This window comes from Oryx dammah, unplaced genomic scaffold (genome assembly GCF_014754425.2).
Source record: "Oryx dammah isolate SB20612 unplaced genomic scaffold, SCBI_Odam_1.1 HiC_scaffold_29, whole genome shotgun sequence".
Classification (NCBI taxonomy): Eukaryota; Metazoa; Chordata; class Mammalia; order Artiodactyla; family Bovidae; genus Oryx; species Oryx dammah.
Window position 1 is genome coordinate 82,460,586 of NW_024070213.1, and position 14,748 is coordinate 82,475,333.

At 40.8% G+C, this 14,748-nt stretch overlaps 1 protein-coding gene and 1 non-coding gene across 2 annotated transcripts in view; both read left to right on the forward strand.

Annotated features, from left to right (window-relative positions):
- The window catches only part of LOC120857920 (anoctamin-6-like), a 177,128-nt gene that overhangs the window by 103,589 nt on the left and 58,791 nt on the right, over positions 1-14,748 (forward strand). Inside the window, exons 7-8 of the mRNA XM_040233814.1 lie at positions 1,561-1,676; positions 9,383-9,517. Of these exons, the coding sequence (XP_040089748.1) occupies positions 1,561-1,676; positions 9,383-9,517 (251 nt within the window). The remainder of the gene's footprint in view (positions 1-1,560; positions 1,677-9,382; positions 9,518-14,748) is intronic.
- On the forward strand, positions 2,258-2,329 carry TRNAS-AGA. The gene has a single exon. It is a non-coding gene; the product is annotated as a tRNA-Ser (tRNA).

Genomic DNA, 14,748 nt, shown 5'->3' on the forward strand with positions numbered 1-14,748 from the left:
ATATCCATTGGGAAGACTGATGCTGAAGCTGAAACTTCAATACTTTGGCCATCTGATGTGAAGAACTGACTCATTTGTAAAGACCCTGATGCTGGGAAAGATTGAAGGAGGAGAAGGGGGCCACAGAGGATGAGATGGTTGGATGGCATCACTGACTCAATGGTCGTGAGTTTGAGTAAACATTGGGTGTTGGTGATGGAGGAGGAGGCCTGGCGTGCTGCAGTCCATGACGTCACAAAGAGTCAGACATGTCTGAGCGACTGAACTGAATTGAAAAGCCAAACAAAGCAAAGACTGATTGATAATTGCTACTGTGAAGTACATGTATTTGTGGATGAAGACAATATTGAAATGTAGTGTTTAAGATAATAGGACAGTATGCATGCTCCTTGGTACACATGCACAGAGAACTGGGAGCTGGATGGGGAAGCAGATGCTGAGTTTCCTGGCTAAAAGACCCCACAGAGCAGTCCAACCTGACAGTCCATGTGTTTTCTATTTGTGTACCGACAAGACTAGCAGTGAGCATGATATGAACTTGGGTACACTTGCAAATAGCTGTCGTGATTATCAGTATGGGATGTCAAGGCTTTGTAGTACTCACTGGACATCTGCCCATGCCCAGTTCTTTTCCACTAAATCTTCCTGTAATTGCACTGGTCCCACGTCCCAGCTAAGGGATGATCTCATGAGGTATTTAGAAGGCAGGCAAGTAGAGGTCAGGACTCATGTTAAAGCTTTAATATTAATAATTTTCTGGTTGATAATAACATCTGTAAGTAGTTATTATATGCCAGGGACTTTGAATATTGCTGTGGATGAATTGATCATCTTAACAACTCTTTGAGGTGGGTAGTATTATTATCCCCATTTTATTGATGAGGAAATTGATGGAGAGGCTAACTGACTTCCAGAAGGTCATCCAGCTAGCAAGCGGTGGAGCCAGGTGATTCTGGTTCTAGTATGAGGGAAGGAAGGTGAGGCAGGTGGAAAGAAGAGAGATTGCATTTAAGCAGAGGCAGGAAGTTTGATTTCTTGAATAAGCTAAATGTATAACATCACATCAGGCTTTTTTTGTTGTTTATATTCTGTATTTTCACAGAATAACTGCTGAATTGAGGGACAAAAAAGCCTGGGTTTTAGAATTGACCCCGTCAGTAACCAGCTGGTTGCTCTGGGTGTTTAAGGAGGGGACTGGGCTGTCAGGCATTCCTCTGCCATGAGAGTTTGAGCCCTTGAGCAACCCAGGTTTTAATTATTTAGAGCTGGTGCATTTATAGTACATTAAGTATCCTCGGGGTTCTCACCAGGTACCTGCGGTGGTCCCTGGGATTGTAACATCCAAGCATTCCTTTCCACCCACATTCACAAATGGCCCTCCAGGCATTAGTATTACTCCCAGTTGAGAATTCCTAAGAACTACATGGTATTTCCTTCCAGCAAATGAGACCCCTTATTTACAAATGACTGTGACATGTTAGGGCCGCATTTAGCCAACAGAACACACAAACGCAAACACATACCGATTGTGATGCTCGTTTCTTTGCTGCTTCTTCCCAGTGCAACTTCAGCAGCCCATCGGAGGACCTCAGCTGCCCCAATGAGCGGTACCTTCTGTACAGGGAATGGGCTCATCCTCGAAGCATATACAAAAAGCAGCCCTTGGATCTTATCAGGTGAGTTGTTGTAGTGAGCGCTCCAGTGGGAAGGGCTCAGCGTTGCTAAGTGTGACAGTCCTCTAAGAGTATTGCCAACCAGGGAAGCTCACTGCAGCTCTGAGCTTTGTTGCCCAGAATTTTTATGAGTTGTTGTAGTGAGCACTCCAGTGGGAAGGGCTCAGGGTTGCCCAGAATTTTTATGAGTTGTTGTAGTGAGCACTCCAGTGGGAAGGGCTCAGGGTTTCTAAGTGTGACAGTCCTCTGAGTATTGCCAACCAGGGAAGCTCACTGCAGCTCTGAGCTTTGTTGCCCAGAATTTTTATTGGGGGCTCATTACTAGGCATGATTGATTGATTGACTCACTGCCCACATGGCTCGATCTCCAACCCCTTTTTCTCCCAGTTGTCCTGCAGTATCACATGGTTCCAATCATGTGATTGGTCTTTCCGGCCTGGCCAGACCACATCCTGAATCATCTCATTTGCACAAACTGTTTAGAGTCTACTGTGAATAACGAAGTCAATCTTATCTTGGGAAATTCCAAGGCATATGAGGCTACCCAACTGGGGACCAAAGACCCACCAAATTCTTCATTAGCTTCCCTGGTGGCTCAGAGGTTAAAGCGTCTGCCTAGAATGCAGGAGACCCGGGTTCGATCCCTGGGTTGGGAAGATTCCTCTGGAGAAGGAAATGTTTAATTCTTCATTAAACAGGAGTAAATGTTAGATTTAGCTTAAATTGTATGATAGTGGTGGTTTAGTTGCTAAATTGTGTCTGACTTGTGACCCCATGGACTGTAGGCTGCCAGGCTCCTCTGTCCATGGGATTTCCCAGGCAAGAATTCTGGAGTGGGTAGCCATTTCCTTCTCCAGGGGATCTTCCTGATCCAGAGATTGAACCTGGGTCTCCTGCGTTGCAGGTGGATTCTTTACAACCTGAGCCATGATAAGAGATGCCAATTTTCACTGTTTTCCTATATCTTCTATTGGGTACCATTTCCAACAGTATGTGACCATAATGTCCAGCATGTGTCTTCTCAAAGCACTGGTGTCGGCTGCTCTCCAAAAACTTACATTGTTCGGGCAAGGCTGTTGGAGAAAAATAGATCAAGAACAACTAAGCACATAAATAAGTAAACAACATTTCTGAGTGAAATGAAGAAAATGACACAGTGATGAGATGGAGAGGAACTGGGAAGTGGGGAGGAAAGTGAGTCAAGAAAGTTATCTTTGAGTAAGTGAGCATGTGAGCTGAGATTTGTCTAGTTGGAAGGAAAAAAAAATGCCCAGTATTTTAAGGATCTGGGAAAAAGTCATATTAGGAAGAGAGGCCACTGGTACAGTGGCCTCAAGGCACAAAAGCACTTGTTAAGCTTGAGGAAATAGTGAAAACCAGTGCTAAGGGAAAGAGAAAGATGACACACAAAGTTAGAAGGGTATCGGGAACGTGGAAAGGAGTGTAGACAAGTGCAGTGAAAAGCTGCTGCAATATTTTAACCATTCGAGTAATTTTATCTCACTCACATTTTGCAAAGATACTGTGGAAACTAAGTGATGGGGGAGGCAGGAAGCAGGGAAATCTGGTAAGAGGCTATTAGCACAAACCAGATGAGAAGTCCTGGGGGCAAATATGGAATGTGTTTGGGGAGTCAGGTTGACAGGACATGGTTATGGATTGGATATGTGGGATGAGAAGAAGAGGAGGGTCAGGGTAGGCCCAGAAGCATGTGCCTGTTCTTCCTATGATGTCTCATTGCCTGTCCACCTGAACTTGGGAAAACCTCTTAATCTTAAAAGTGAGAATTTTAAAACACTGAAGAATTTTCATTTTGTTTTACATTTTATTAAGGGAACTTTTGGGCCTCCCAGGTGGTGCTAGTGGTAAAGAATACGCCTACCGCTGCAGGAGACCAAAGAGATATAGGTTTGAACCCTGGGTCAGGAAGATTCCCTAGGAGTAGGAAGTGGCAACCAGCTCCAGTATTCTTGCCTGGAAAATTTCTTGCCTGGCAAGCTGCAGTCCATGGGGCTACAACGAGTCGGACTTGACTGAGCACAAGAGAAATAAATAATACGGCAAGTTTGCCTATGTCTGTCACCCATCTCCAAACATTATAAACTCATAGTCACCATTGTTTCATCTTTTTCTCTACTTCCTACTGGGTCATTTTGAAGAAAACTCCAAATAGCATAACATTTCATTAATAGAATGACAAGATCTCTTTTAAATATAACCAGAATACTCCTATTGTTTAAAGTCATAAAATAATCAGTATTCATGTTTTCCTGTCACAAAAGTACATTTTTTAACAGTTTTTTGTTGTAATCAGTATCCAAACAAGGTCCAAATGTTGCAAGTAATATCTCTCAAATAGCTTCTAATCTATAATTTTCCAATTTCTTTCTTGTTTTCCTCGCAGTTGTTTCTCTGTTTTCTATCTGGCTGATTCCATTCTCCCCTGAGGTGTTACTTGTTTCTTTGTCCTGTGTATTTGCTTTAGTGAAGTCATTTGATCCTCATCTAAAGGCTTGATCTGATTGAGATTGAACTTTGCACAAGAACACTTGTGTGAGTTTCGTATTTCTGTCAGTAGGTATATAATGTCCAGTTGTCTGTCTTTTCTGTGATGACAGCAGCCAGTAATGAATGTTGTCTAGATTCATCATTTCCTCAGGGATTTTATTTATTTGGCCATTTGTTGTTGCTCAGTCATTAAGTTGTGTCCGACTCTTTCCAACCCCATGGACCTTAGCATGCCAGGCTACTCTATGCACTGTCACTCAGAGTTTGCTCAGATTCATGTCCATTGAGTCCGTGATTCCAACCATCTCATCCTGTCGCCCCCTTCTCTTCCTGCCCTGTTTTTCCCGGCATCAGGGTCTTTTCCAGTGAGTCAGCTCTTCACATTAGGTGGCCAAAGTACTAGAGTGTGATTTCTTCCTTTATTTACTAGTTGGATTAGAATCATAAAGAGACAGTTTCTCTCATTAACTCAGATACCCTGTAGAATAAAATTTTGAAAAAGGATGTTTATATACATGTCAGTATTTGAAACTGATATTTACATGAGGGTTCTCTTCCATTATTTTCATTTTGTACTAAATCTATAGCATCTGTTGGCAGAGTGATTGGTTTGATGGCTTTTTAATCATTCTTTATGGGTTTTTGTTTGGGGGCAGGGGTTCTATGAAGAAAACAATTTCCCCAGGATTTTAAGTATCTTTTGCTAAGGAAAATACAATTAACTGTTCCCTGCCCCTGGTCCACCTGTCCCCTTTGATGCTTCTGTCAACTTTAAAAAGAAATGTACAACATGAGAGTTGTGAGTTAAGTTTTATTTGGAACAAAATGAGCCCAGAGACAGCATCTCAGCTCTGAGAAACTGCTCCAGAGAAGCAGGGGAGAGGTCAATATATATGTGATTTTGATGAAGGGGGAATACATACAATCAAGCACATTTTTTTTTTTTTTTTGCAGAAGGTTTCTGCTAGTCATGAGGAACCATCTTCACTGAAGCACTGAAGAATTTTAGTGCTTTTCTAGATATGAGGAGGTATAAGAATTGAGCTCATAAAAACAGCTTCTGAAAAGACTTAACTATCTGAAGACCTGTTCTGCCAGTTTTCCTCAGAGCACAGAGTGCCTCATTTCTGCTCTTTACCCTGAGCACCTTTCAGGGGATGTTGAACATCAGTAGCTGCATGATTTAATCCTTGTACAGGTAGATGGCAAGTGCCAACGGCAAGTGTCAATGTGTAGTTGACACTTCCCATTAGTAACTCAGGATGTTAAGCCTTCCTCTCTGGTTCCAGGGATTAGCAGAGGGAAAATGAACTCTTTCCCAAAAAGCAAGTCAAGCAAACTGGAAAAAAACACCTGGAAGAAACAGACCTTGCACAGAAAAAAATAAAAAAAAGCAAGTTTCCTATAACACTCGCTCAGAGTGCCAAGAGAATACGTGATATCCACAATACAAAAACAGGGTTCTAGTTTAAAGAAAAGTAAAGAAAGGATCATTCTGAGAGTAACATGTAGCTCTTAGGAATTAAAAATGAGCAGAATGGGGGGGTGAGGGGGGAACAGCAGTATTAAAAAATGGTGTGAAGAAGTTGTACCAAACATGGAGTCAAAATATGAAGACACAGGGGAAAAGATAAAAATTTAAAAATCAGTCCAGGATGCACAATGAACAAATAATAGGAATGCTAAAAATAAGGCCAGAGAAAATGTAAGGAGGAAATGAGAGAAATATTTCAAGACAAGTATCTGAACTATTGAAGAACTGAGCACCCTGAGGCTCTGTGTGGATGAGCATGCAGAGCACCCAGCTTGGAGGATGGACAGGGAGCCATCAAGTCACTGAAATGTGGCCTCTCAAACACTGGAGCAGACAGAAGGTCCTGCAAGCTTCCAGAAAGAAAACCAGGCTTCATACAAAGGAGCAAGACTCAGAATAGCTTTGCATTTCTCAACATCAACACTTGAAGGTACAAGAAAAGAGAGCAACAGTTTCACATTGCCAAAGAAGGTGATTTTTTTTTAACTTACTGTCCCATATATGGCCAAATTCTTCATTTGGTGTGAGGAAATTTTCATAATTTAAATGTGCAAAGTAATGGAGGAAGTACAGAGGTACTCCACTCAGAAAGAAAACTACATGGGTTCAATAAATGGGGGTTCCCAGCCTAAAAGAAGGGCATGGAGAGCCCAGGTAACAGCTCTGTGGCAGGACTCCTAGCAAGTCATTAATCCAGGCGGCAGGAGAGAGACTGAAGAGATTGATTCCAGGAGATGAAATTGATAGACTGACTCATGTGTTAGAAAGCAGTGAGAAAGTTACACCTGAAAGGGAAGTCTGGGGTTGAATTGTTGCTAAGTACACAGAAAACGGTGGAAACAGTGTCAGACTTTATTTTGGGGGGCTCCAAAATCACTGCAGATGGTGACTGCAGCCATGAAATTAAAAGATGCTTACTCCTTGGAAGGAAAGTTATGACCAACCTAGATAGCATATTCAAAAGCAGAGACATTACTTTGCCGACTAAGGTCTGTCTAGTCAAGGCTGTGGTTTTTCCAGTGGTCATGTATGGATGCTTACTCCTTGGAAGGAAAGTTGTGACCAACCTAGATAGCATATTCAAAAGCAGAGACATTACTTTGCCGACTAAGGTCTGTCTAGTCAAGGCTGTGGTTTTTCCAGTGGTCATGTATGGATGTGAGAGTTGGACAGTGAAGAAGGCTGAGCGCCGAAGAATTGATGCTTTTAAACTGTGGTGTTGGAGAAGACTCTTAAGAGTCCCTTGGACAGCAAGGAGATCCAACCAGTCTATTCTGAAGGAGATCAGCCCTGGGATTTCTTTGGAAGGAATGATGCTGATGCTGAAACTCCAGTACTTTGGCCACCTCATGCGAAGAGTTGACTCATTGGGAAAGACTCTGATGCTGGGAGGGATTGGGGGCAGGAGCAGAAGGCGACGACAGAGGATGAGATGGCTGGATGGCATCACTGACTCGATGGACCTGAGTCTGAGTGAACTCCCGGAGTTGGTGATGGACAGGGAGGCCTGGCGTGCTGTGATTCATGGAGTCGCAAAGAGTCGGACATGACTGAGCGACTGAACTGAACTGACACAGAAAACTAAACAGTGAACCATCAAGACAATTATTAATTCCAGAGAAAACAAAATATTGCGCAGAAAAGAAAAAGTAAGCACAGCAGATGATTTGATGCAGCTGTGAACAGTCTTTATGGCATCTTAATAATGCAAAGCAAGGCTATTACTCTAACCAAAATTATATTGTAACTATGTCGAGAGGATGCAGGAAAGGAATTATAGGTGTGTAAATGAGATGGGGGTTGAAAGAGAGCTTAATTCTAGTCTTCCAAAGTAAAGCATCAGGAGGTGATACGTAAAACTGAGAAGTCAGTGAACTACAGAACAAGTATATTATTTACAGAATTGGAGGTAAATATTCCTAGAGTCAGCTGTAAGAAGTGAAAGTGGTTACTTCTCGCCAGGAAATGGGAGCGGTTCTTGAGGGCTGCTTCTTTTTATACCTAGTGTTCTAGAACTGACTCTTTATTGACTGTATAGTTATAGCTTTGATTTTTTTAAAACCAAAGCTGAATTTTTAAAAATTGGTATTAAGAATTGGGATGTTTGGGGCAGAGAAAGATAATAATCAGAGGATATTACATTTGAAGGGATCCTCATTTTCCCCAGCCTTTAAACAAGAACCAGGAGACAGGCTTTCTGTTTAGGATTCAAAAATTCTTTCTCAGCTTCTTGTCTAAGCAGTGTAACAAAGGTGCCTTGGGAAGTACTGAACCCCCTGTCACTGTAAATATCCAAGTAGAGTGACCAGCCCTCTTGCAGGGTGTTTTTACTACTGGGCAGTTGGAGTGGGCAACTTCTAGCATTCTTTCCGATTTTAACTGTGGCATTTCCAGGGCAGATGTTTGATATAAATGTATTACAAAGAGCCTAACAGCCAAGAGTCCAAAATGTCTCAAACCCACTGCAAGGATTTTCTCTCCCAGACACCATCTCCTGAGCTGACATTTGCCTGCCACCCATAAGCCAGACCACAAAGCCCAGTCACATGAGAATGGACACACTGCATTCCCCTCAGCTCGTGATTCCATCTCGGTCTCAGCCCTTCCTTTTTCCTATGGATGTAGCCCACGCCCAGGCCTCTGACCAGGGAGCTGGTCTCAGAACTACCCCGTGAGGGCTGGTCCAGCTCAGGGATGTTCCTCTGGGAAGTCTTCCAGACTCCAGGCTGTTCTCAGAGCTCAGTCCCCACTGGGCTAACCCCACCGAGCTCAGCTCAGTGTCAGACTGAGCCAGAAGTCTCCTAGAGGCCTCAGACCTAAGGCAGTGTACAGGCTGTACCAGTCTACAGGCTGTACTGAGCCAGGAGTGAAATGTGAGCCAAGGAAAGGTATGTGCCAGAGTTGCCTAAACAGCCATCTTACTGCTTTGTCCTCATCCCTAAACCCTTTCTCTCCCTTTCAGAAACAATCTGGCCCTGTTTCATGCCCTGCCTCTTTTTTTATTTTGACTACCTGTTCTCTTCCATTTACTCCAGATTCATTTACAAGCATTGAAGAGTTTTTAAAACAGGAAAAATAGAAATGCTGCATACCAAGAATACAGGACAGTAGATGACTCAGTCACATCCATCCTGCCCTTTCCCATTCTCGAAAGGAGTTTTAGAAATAGTTTGTTTAGAGAGACATTCCGCTCGTAGTTATTATTATTGGCATTTTCTTATTATTTGTGATTTTACATTACGTTTGCTCCAAGAAAGTTCTCAAAATAAAGCAAAAACAGGTAATTGAACAAATGGTTCATGTTCATTCTTTTCATAAATGTCAAGAATAATCTTTGGGGAAACTTACCAGATCTGCCAGTCTTTGTGAAGAGTGATGATAATATCCTCTATCTGCTCCATATTCAGCAATTTCCCCTCTTTGTGTTATTCTATTTACTTTGCTGCAGCAGGTTAACCAGTGGTCAGTACTTCCGTAATATGTAAACTACGTCTTATTTCACAGTAGAACTGGGGGCCTGCTATGAAAATGGATATGTTTTTAAATGTGCATTAAGTCAGAGGTTTAAGTTTAAAGCCCCCTTTATTTATAACCAGAAATTAATATGAGGATAAAGCTGCAGACTGATCATCTGTCTCCTCTGAAAATAACTTCTGTCTTCCTTCAGGAAATATTATGGAGAGAAGATCGGGATCTATTTTGCCTGGCTGGGCTATTACACTCAGATGCTTCTCCTGGCAGCCATCGTGGGAGTGGCTTGCTTTCTCTATGGATATTTCACTCAGAATAACTGTACATGGAGGTAACCTCTCCCTATTCCTTGTTACTGTGCTGAAAAGCTGCTTAGACATAAAATTATTTTCCGGGTCCTAGACTGTTTTAGTAAAAGAAGACTCATTACAGAACACTTACTGCTTTGGATGATACATCTCTTTTGTCATAAGCATAATAACTAAGTGAAATGGAAAAAAAATTTTTTTATTAGATAATGCAGCCCAGCCTCTCACAAAACTGTTACCCTTAGGAAACACTCCAGTATTTTAAGGCAATACTTTGAAAAAGAAAGGAGGTTTGAAGAATGGAACATCTTTGAACTTTTGGCCCCCTGAGGAATGCTTCATTCAGCCCTACAGATGTGAACCTAGAGCAGCTCTGATTGCATCAGGGTTTCAATGGCAAAACTGGCAAAACCAATTCTATGTTTTTTAGAAATTACTTCTTTTTTTTATAAATTTATTTAATTTACTTGTTTTTGGCTGCACTGGGTCTTTGTTGCTGCATGTGGGCTTTCTCTAATTGCAGCAAATGGAGGCTATTCTCTAGTTGCAGCAAGTGGAGGCTATTCTCTAGTTGCAGCAAGTGGAGGCTATTCTCTAATTGCAGCAAGTGGAGGCTATTCTCTAGTTGCAACAAGTGGAGGCTATTCTCTAGTTGCAGCGTGCAGGCTTCTCATTGCTTTGGCTTCTCTTGTCATGGAACACGGACTCTAGGGTATGGAAACTTCATTAGTTGTGGCGCACGGGCTTTGTTGCCGCTTGGCATGTGGAATCTCCCCTGACCAGGGATGCATTGGTGGCCAGATTCTTAACCACTGAACCATAGGGAAGTCTATACCTTTGTCGTATATATTAAGTATATATCATAAAACTCAAGTAAATGATACTTTTTGCTTGTTTTACTTTAAAAAACAAACCCACAGTGTTAGAAGGCTAAAAAAGTAATAAAGAATGAGTTTGTGCTTGATGTTGAAATTAAAATACCAGCTACACTGTGTGAAGGGAAATGCATGGGTCCCAAAACACTGAATTTCACCATCTCTGATCTGAAGTGTGTTACTGGTCCTTTGCTTTTGGTGACCTCAACCTCCAGAAGGGGTGCAGCACTGAACCAGGACTTTTCTCTTGTTCATCTGGCCTCTATCCAGGTGTGACAGCCAGATCAGAATTTCTGGGCAACAGTGACAAGCTGATGACCAAATTTTTCTAGCCTGCAGCATGTGAGCCTTACTCTAGAGGCAGGAAATGTACATGGCAATTCTGATGTATAGGCGTAATTATCCATTCTGTTTAACAAAGGATTCTGAGTGTTTGTGCCCATTACGGCTGTTAGCTTGAAAGCTGCAGATGGTCCTTGAAGTACTTGCCTCTCTTCACTGAAAAAGAGTTTAAGGCTAAAGGCTGAATGTTTATATTTTTTCCCCTAATTTTGTCTTTGGCTTCTCCATTGTTTTGTATATTGTTCCAACCAAAAAAAGGTATCTCAAAAATATGCTTTCAGAGCAAAAAATTAACATTTTTATATGGTTCTTGCATGGTGGTGGTTCTCATTATAATTTATTTTATAAAGTCACCATACAGTCACCCCACATACTTCCTATATGTGTTTACAGTTAATTTTATTACGAATTGAGTAGATTCACAAGAATAGAAGATGGATTTAAGATGTAAGGGAGGATGATCCATTACCCAGTTTAAGAAGAAAACATAACTGTTACCCAGGAAGTTCTTTGCTCAATTGCATCCCCTCACTTCCCACTTTGGAAATAACAACCATACTAAATTTTTATTTTTATCATACACTGTATGTTCTTTTTCATATGTACTTGTATCCCTATAAAATATCATTTTGTGTGCTTTTGAAAATATCTGTGCATAAGTAGAAGATACTGTAGGTATTTCCTTTTCCATAAAAGGTCTATTTAAAGCTTATACACACTTAAAATAGCAATTTTATTGAGATATAATTCATATACCATAAAAGACAGCCTTTGAAAGTGTACAGTTTGTGGTTTGACGTACTTCCACAGAGTTCTGTAACCCTCACCACTATCTAATTTTTGAACGTTTTCATCACCCCATAAGAAACCAGCATCCTTTAGAAGTCATTCCCTAACTTCTATTTCCCTTGGCTACTGGCAGTTACTAATCTGCTTTCTGTCTCTACATATTTGCCTATTCTGGACATTTCATTATAAGTGAACTTCCCGTGTGTGCAGTATGTGGTGCCGTCTTTGTCATCTTTCACTTAGCATGTTTTCAAGGGGGCTTCCCAGGTGGTGCTAATGGTAAGGAACCCAACCTGCCAGTGCTGGAGATGTAAGAGATGTGAGTTCGATCCCTAGGTCAGGAAGATCCTCAGAAGGAGGGCATGGCAACTCTCTCCAGTATTCTTGCCTGGAGAATCTCATGAACAGAGGAGCCTGGCCAGCTACAGTTCATAGTGTCGCAAAAAACTGGACACTACTGAAGCAGAGTTGACTCACTGGAAAAGACTCTGATGCTGGGAGGGATTGGGGGCAGGAGGAGAAGGGGACAACAGAGGATGAGATGGCTGGATGGCATCATGGACTCGATGGATGTGAGTTTGAGTGAACTCTGGGAGTTGGTGATGGACAGGGAGGCCTGGCGTGCTGCAATTCATGGGGTCACAAAGAGTCGGACACAAGTGAGCGACTGAACTGAACTGAACTGAAGCAGCTTTGCATGCATGAACACAGTGTTCTCAAGATTCATTCATGATACAGCATGAATCAGTACTCTATTCCTTTTTGTGGTCAAATAATATGCCATTGTGGAGAAGGAGATTGTAACCCACTCCAGTATTCTTGCCTGGAAAACCCCATGGACAGAGGAGCCTGGCAGGACATGACTGAGTGACTTCACTTTACTTTACTTTAATATGCCATTGTATGGGTATACCACATTGTCTATCCAACCATCAATTTATGTTTGGGTTGTTTCCATTTCTTAGCTATGATGAATAGCTATGAACAAGTATGTACAAGTTTTGTGTGAATATATTTTCTCAATTCTTTTGAGAATATATAAAAAAATGGAATTTCTAGGATATATGATAACTCTAGATTTAACATTTTGAGGACCTGCAAAAGCATTTTTTTTGTGACTGCACCATTTTACATTCCCAGTAGCTATGAATGAGTATTCTGATTTCTCCACATCTTCATCAACACTTGTTATTACTGAACTTTTAATAAATAAGCAAACAAGTAAATGTGTGTGTGTGTGTATCATTCTAATGGGTATGAAGTGGTATGTCATTATTTGTATTTCCCTAATTCCCAGTGATGTTGAGCATCTTTTCATGTGTGTATTTTGTCACTTGTATCTCTTACAAGTGTTCAGTACAACTGTTGAGTTTTAAGTGTTCTTTATATATTTTGTGATAAAAAAGTGAAAGTGAAAGTCACATCCAACTCTTTGAGACCCCATGGACTATACAGTCCATGGAATTCTCCAGGCCAGTATACTAGAGTGGTTAGCCTTTCCCTTCTCCAGGGGATCTTCCCAACCCAGGGAGCAAACCCAGGTCTCCCACATTGCAGGTGGGTTCTTTACCAGCTGAGCCACAAGAGAAGCCCAAGAATACTGGAGTGGGTAGCCTGTTCCCTTCTCCAGGGGATCTTCCCCAGCCAGGAATTGAACCAGGGCCTCCTACATTGCAAGTGGATTCTTTACCAACTGAGCTGCTGTGATAAAATCCCCTTATCAAATATTTTCTTGTATTCCATGGACTTTTTCACTTTCTTGATGTTGTCCTTTGAAACACAAAAGCTTTTCATTTTAATGAAGTCCAGTTTACCTGAGCTTTTTCTTTTGTTGTTTGTACTTTTACTGTAATATCCAAAAAAAAGCATTGGTAAGCCAAAGCATGAAGATTTTCTCAGTGTTTATCTTCTAAAAGTTTCTTCTTTTTTTTTTTTTTTTTTTAGTTTTAGGTCTATGATTTCATTTTTGTAAACAGTATAAAATAAAAATTCAACTTTCTTTCTTGGCAGGTGTGTATTCTAGTGTTCCAGCACCATTTTTGTAAACATAATCTTTCCCCATTAGCACCCTTGTCAAAAATTGTTATTGTCATTCAGTCATTATGTCATGTCTGACTCTTTGCAACCCCGTGGACTGCAGCACACCAGGCTTCCTTGTCCTCCACTATCGCCCAGAGTTTGCTCAAACTCATGTCCATTGAATCAGTGATGCTGTCTAACTATCTCATCTTCTGCTTCCCTCTTCTCCTTTTGCCTTCAATCTTTCCCAGCATCAGAGTCTTTTCTAATGAGTCAGCTATTCATATCAGGTGGCCAAAGGATTAATCACTAATTACTAGTACATAGTATTAATAAAGTACAAAAATAACTGGCCATAAACCTAAGAGTTTATTAGGGACTGTCAGTTCTTTTCTGTCAATGCATATGTCTGTCCTTCATGCAAGTCCCACACTCTATTGATTGTTAGAGCTTTGTAGTAAGTTCACGATTGCTTTGATTTTTCTGGGTACCTTGCATTTCTATGATTTTAGAATCAGCTTTCTCATTTCTGAAAAAAAGCCATAATTGCACTGAATCTGTAGGTCACTTTGAGAGCTATTACCATCTTAACAATATTAAGGCTTCTAATTCACAAACACACAGTAGCTTTCCGTTTATTTAGGTCATCTTTAATTTCCATCAATATTTTGTATTTTTCAGTATATATATTTCACACTTCTTTTCTCTAATTTAATCTTAAGTATTTTATTATTTTTGATGCTACTGTAAATGAAATTATTTCCTTCATTTTATTTTTAGATTATTCATTAATATATAGAAATATAGTTACTTTTAATAGATTGATTTGTCTTATAACCTCAATGAACTGACTTATTAATTCTAGCAGATTTTTGGTAAATTTCTTTGGATTTTAATGTGCAATATCATGTCATCTGGAATAGAAATGATTTTCCTTATTTCTTTCTAATCTGGAGATTTTTAATTTATTTTCCTTATCTGGTTGCCCTGACTAGAACCTCTGCTACTGCTGCTGCTAAGTTGCTTCAGTCGTGTCAGTGTTGCACTTGGGAGGCATCTGTTCAGAGTTTCACCGTTAAGTATAATCTTTGCTATGTGTGTTTTTTTCCCCTTATCAAGCTGAGGACATTCTCTTCTGTTCATTGTTTTTGATCCATTATTCTATCAGTATGGCATATTATATACATTGGTTTTTGTTCATTGAACAATCCTTGCATTCCTGGATACAT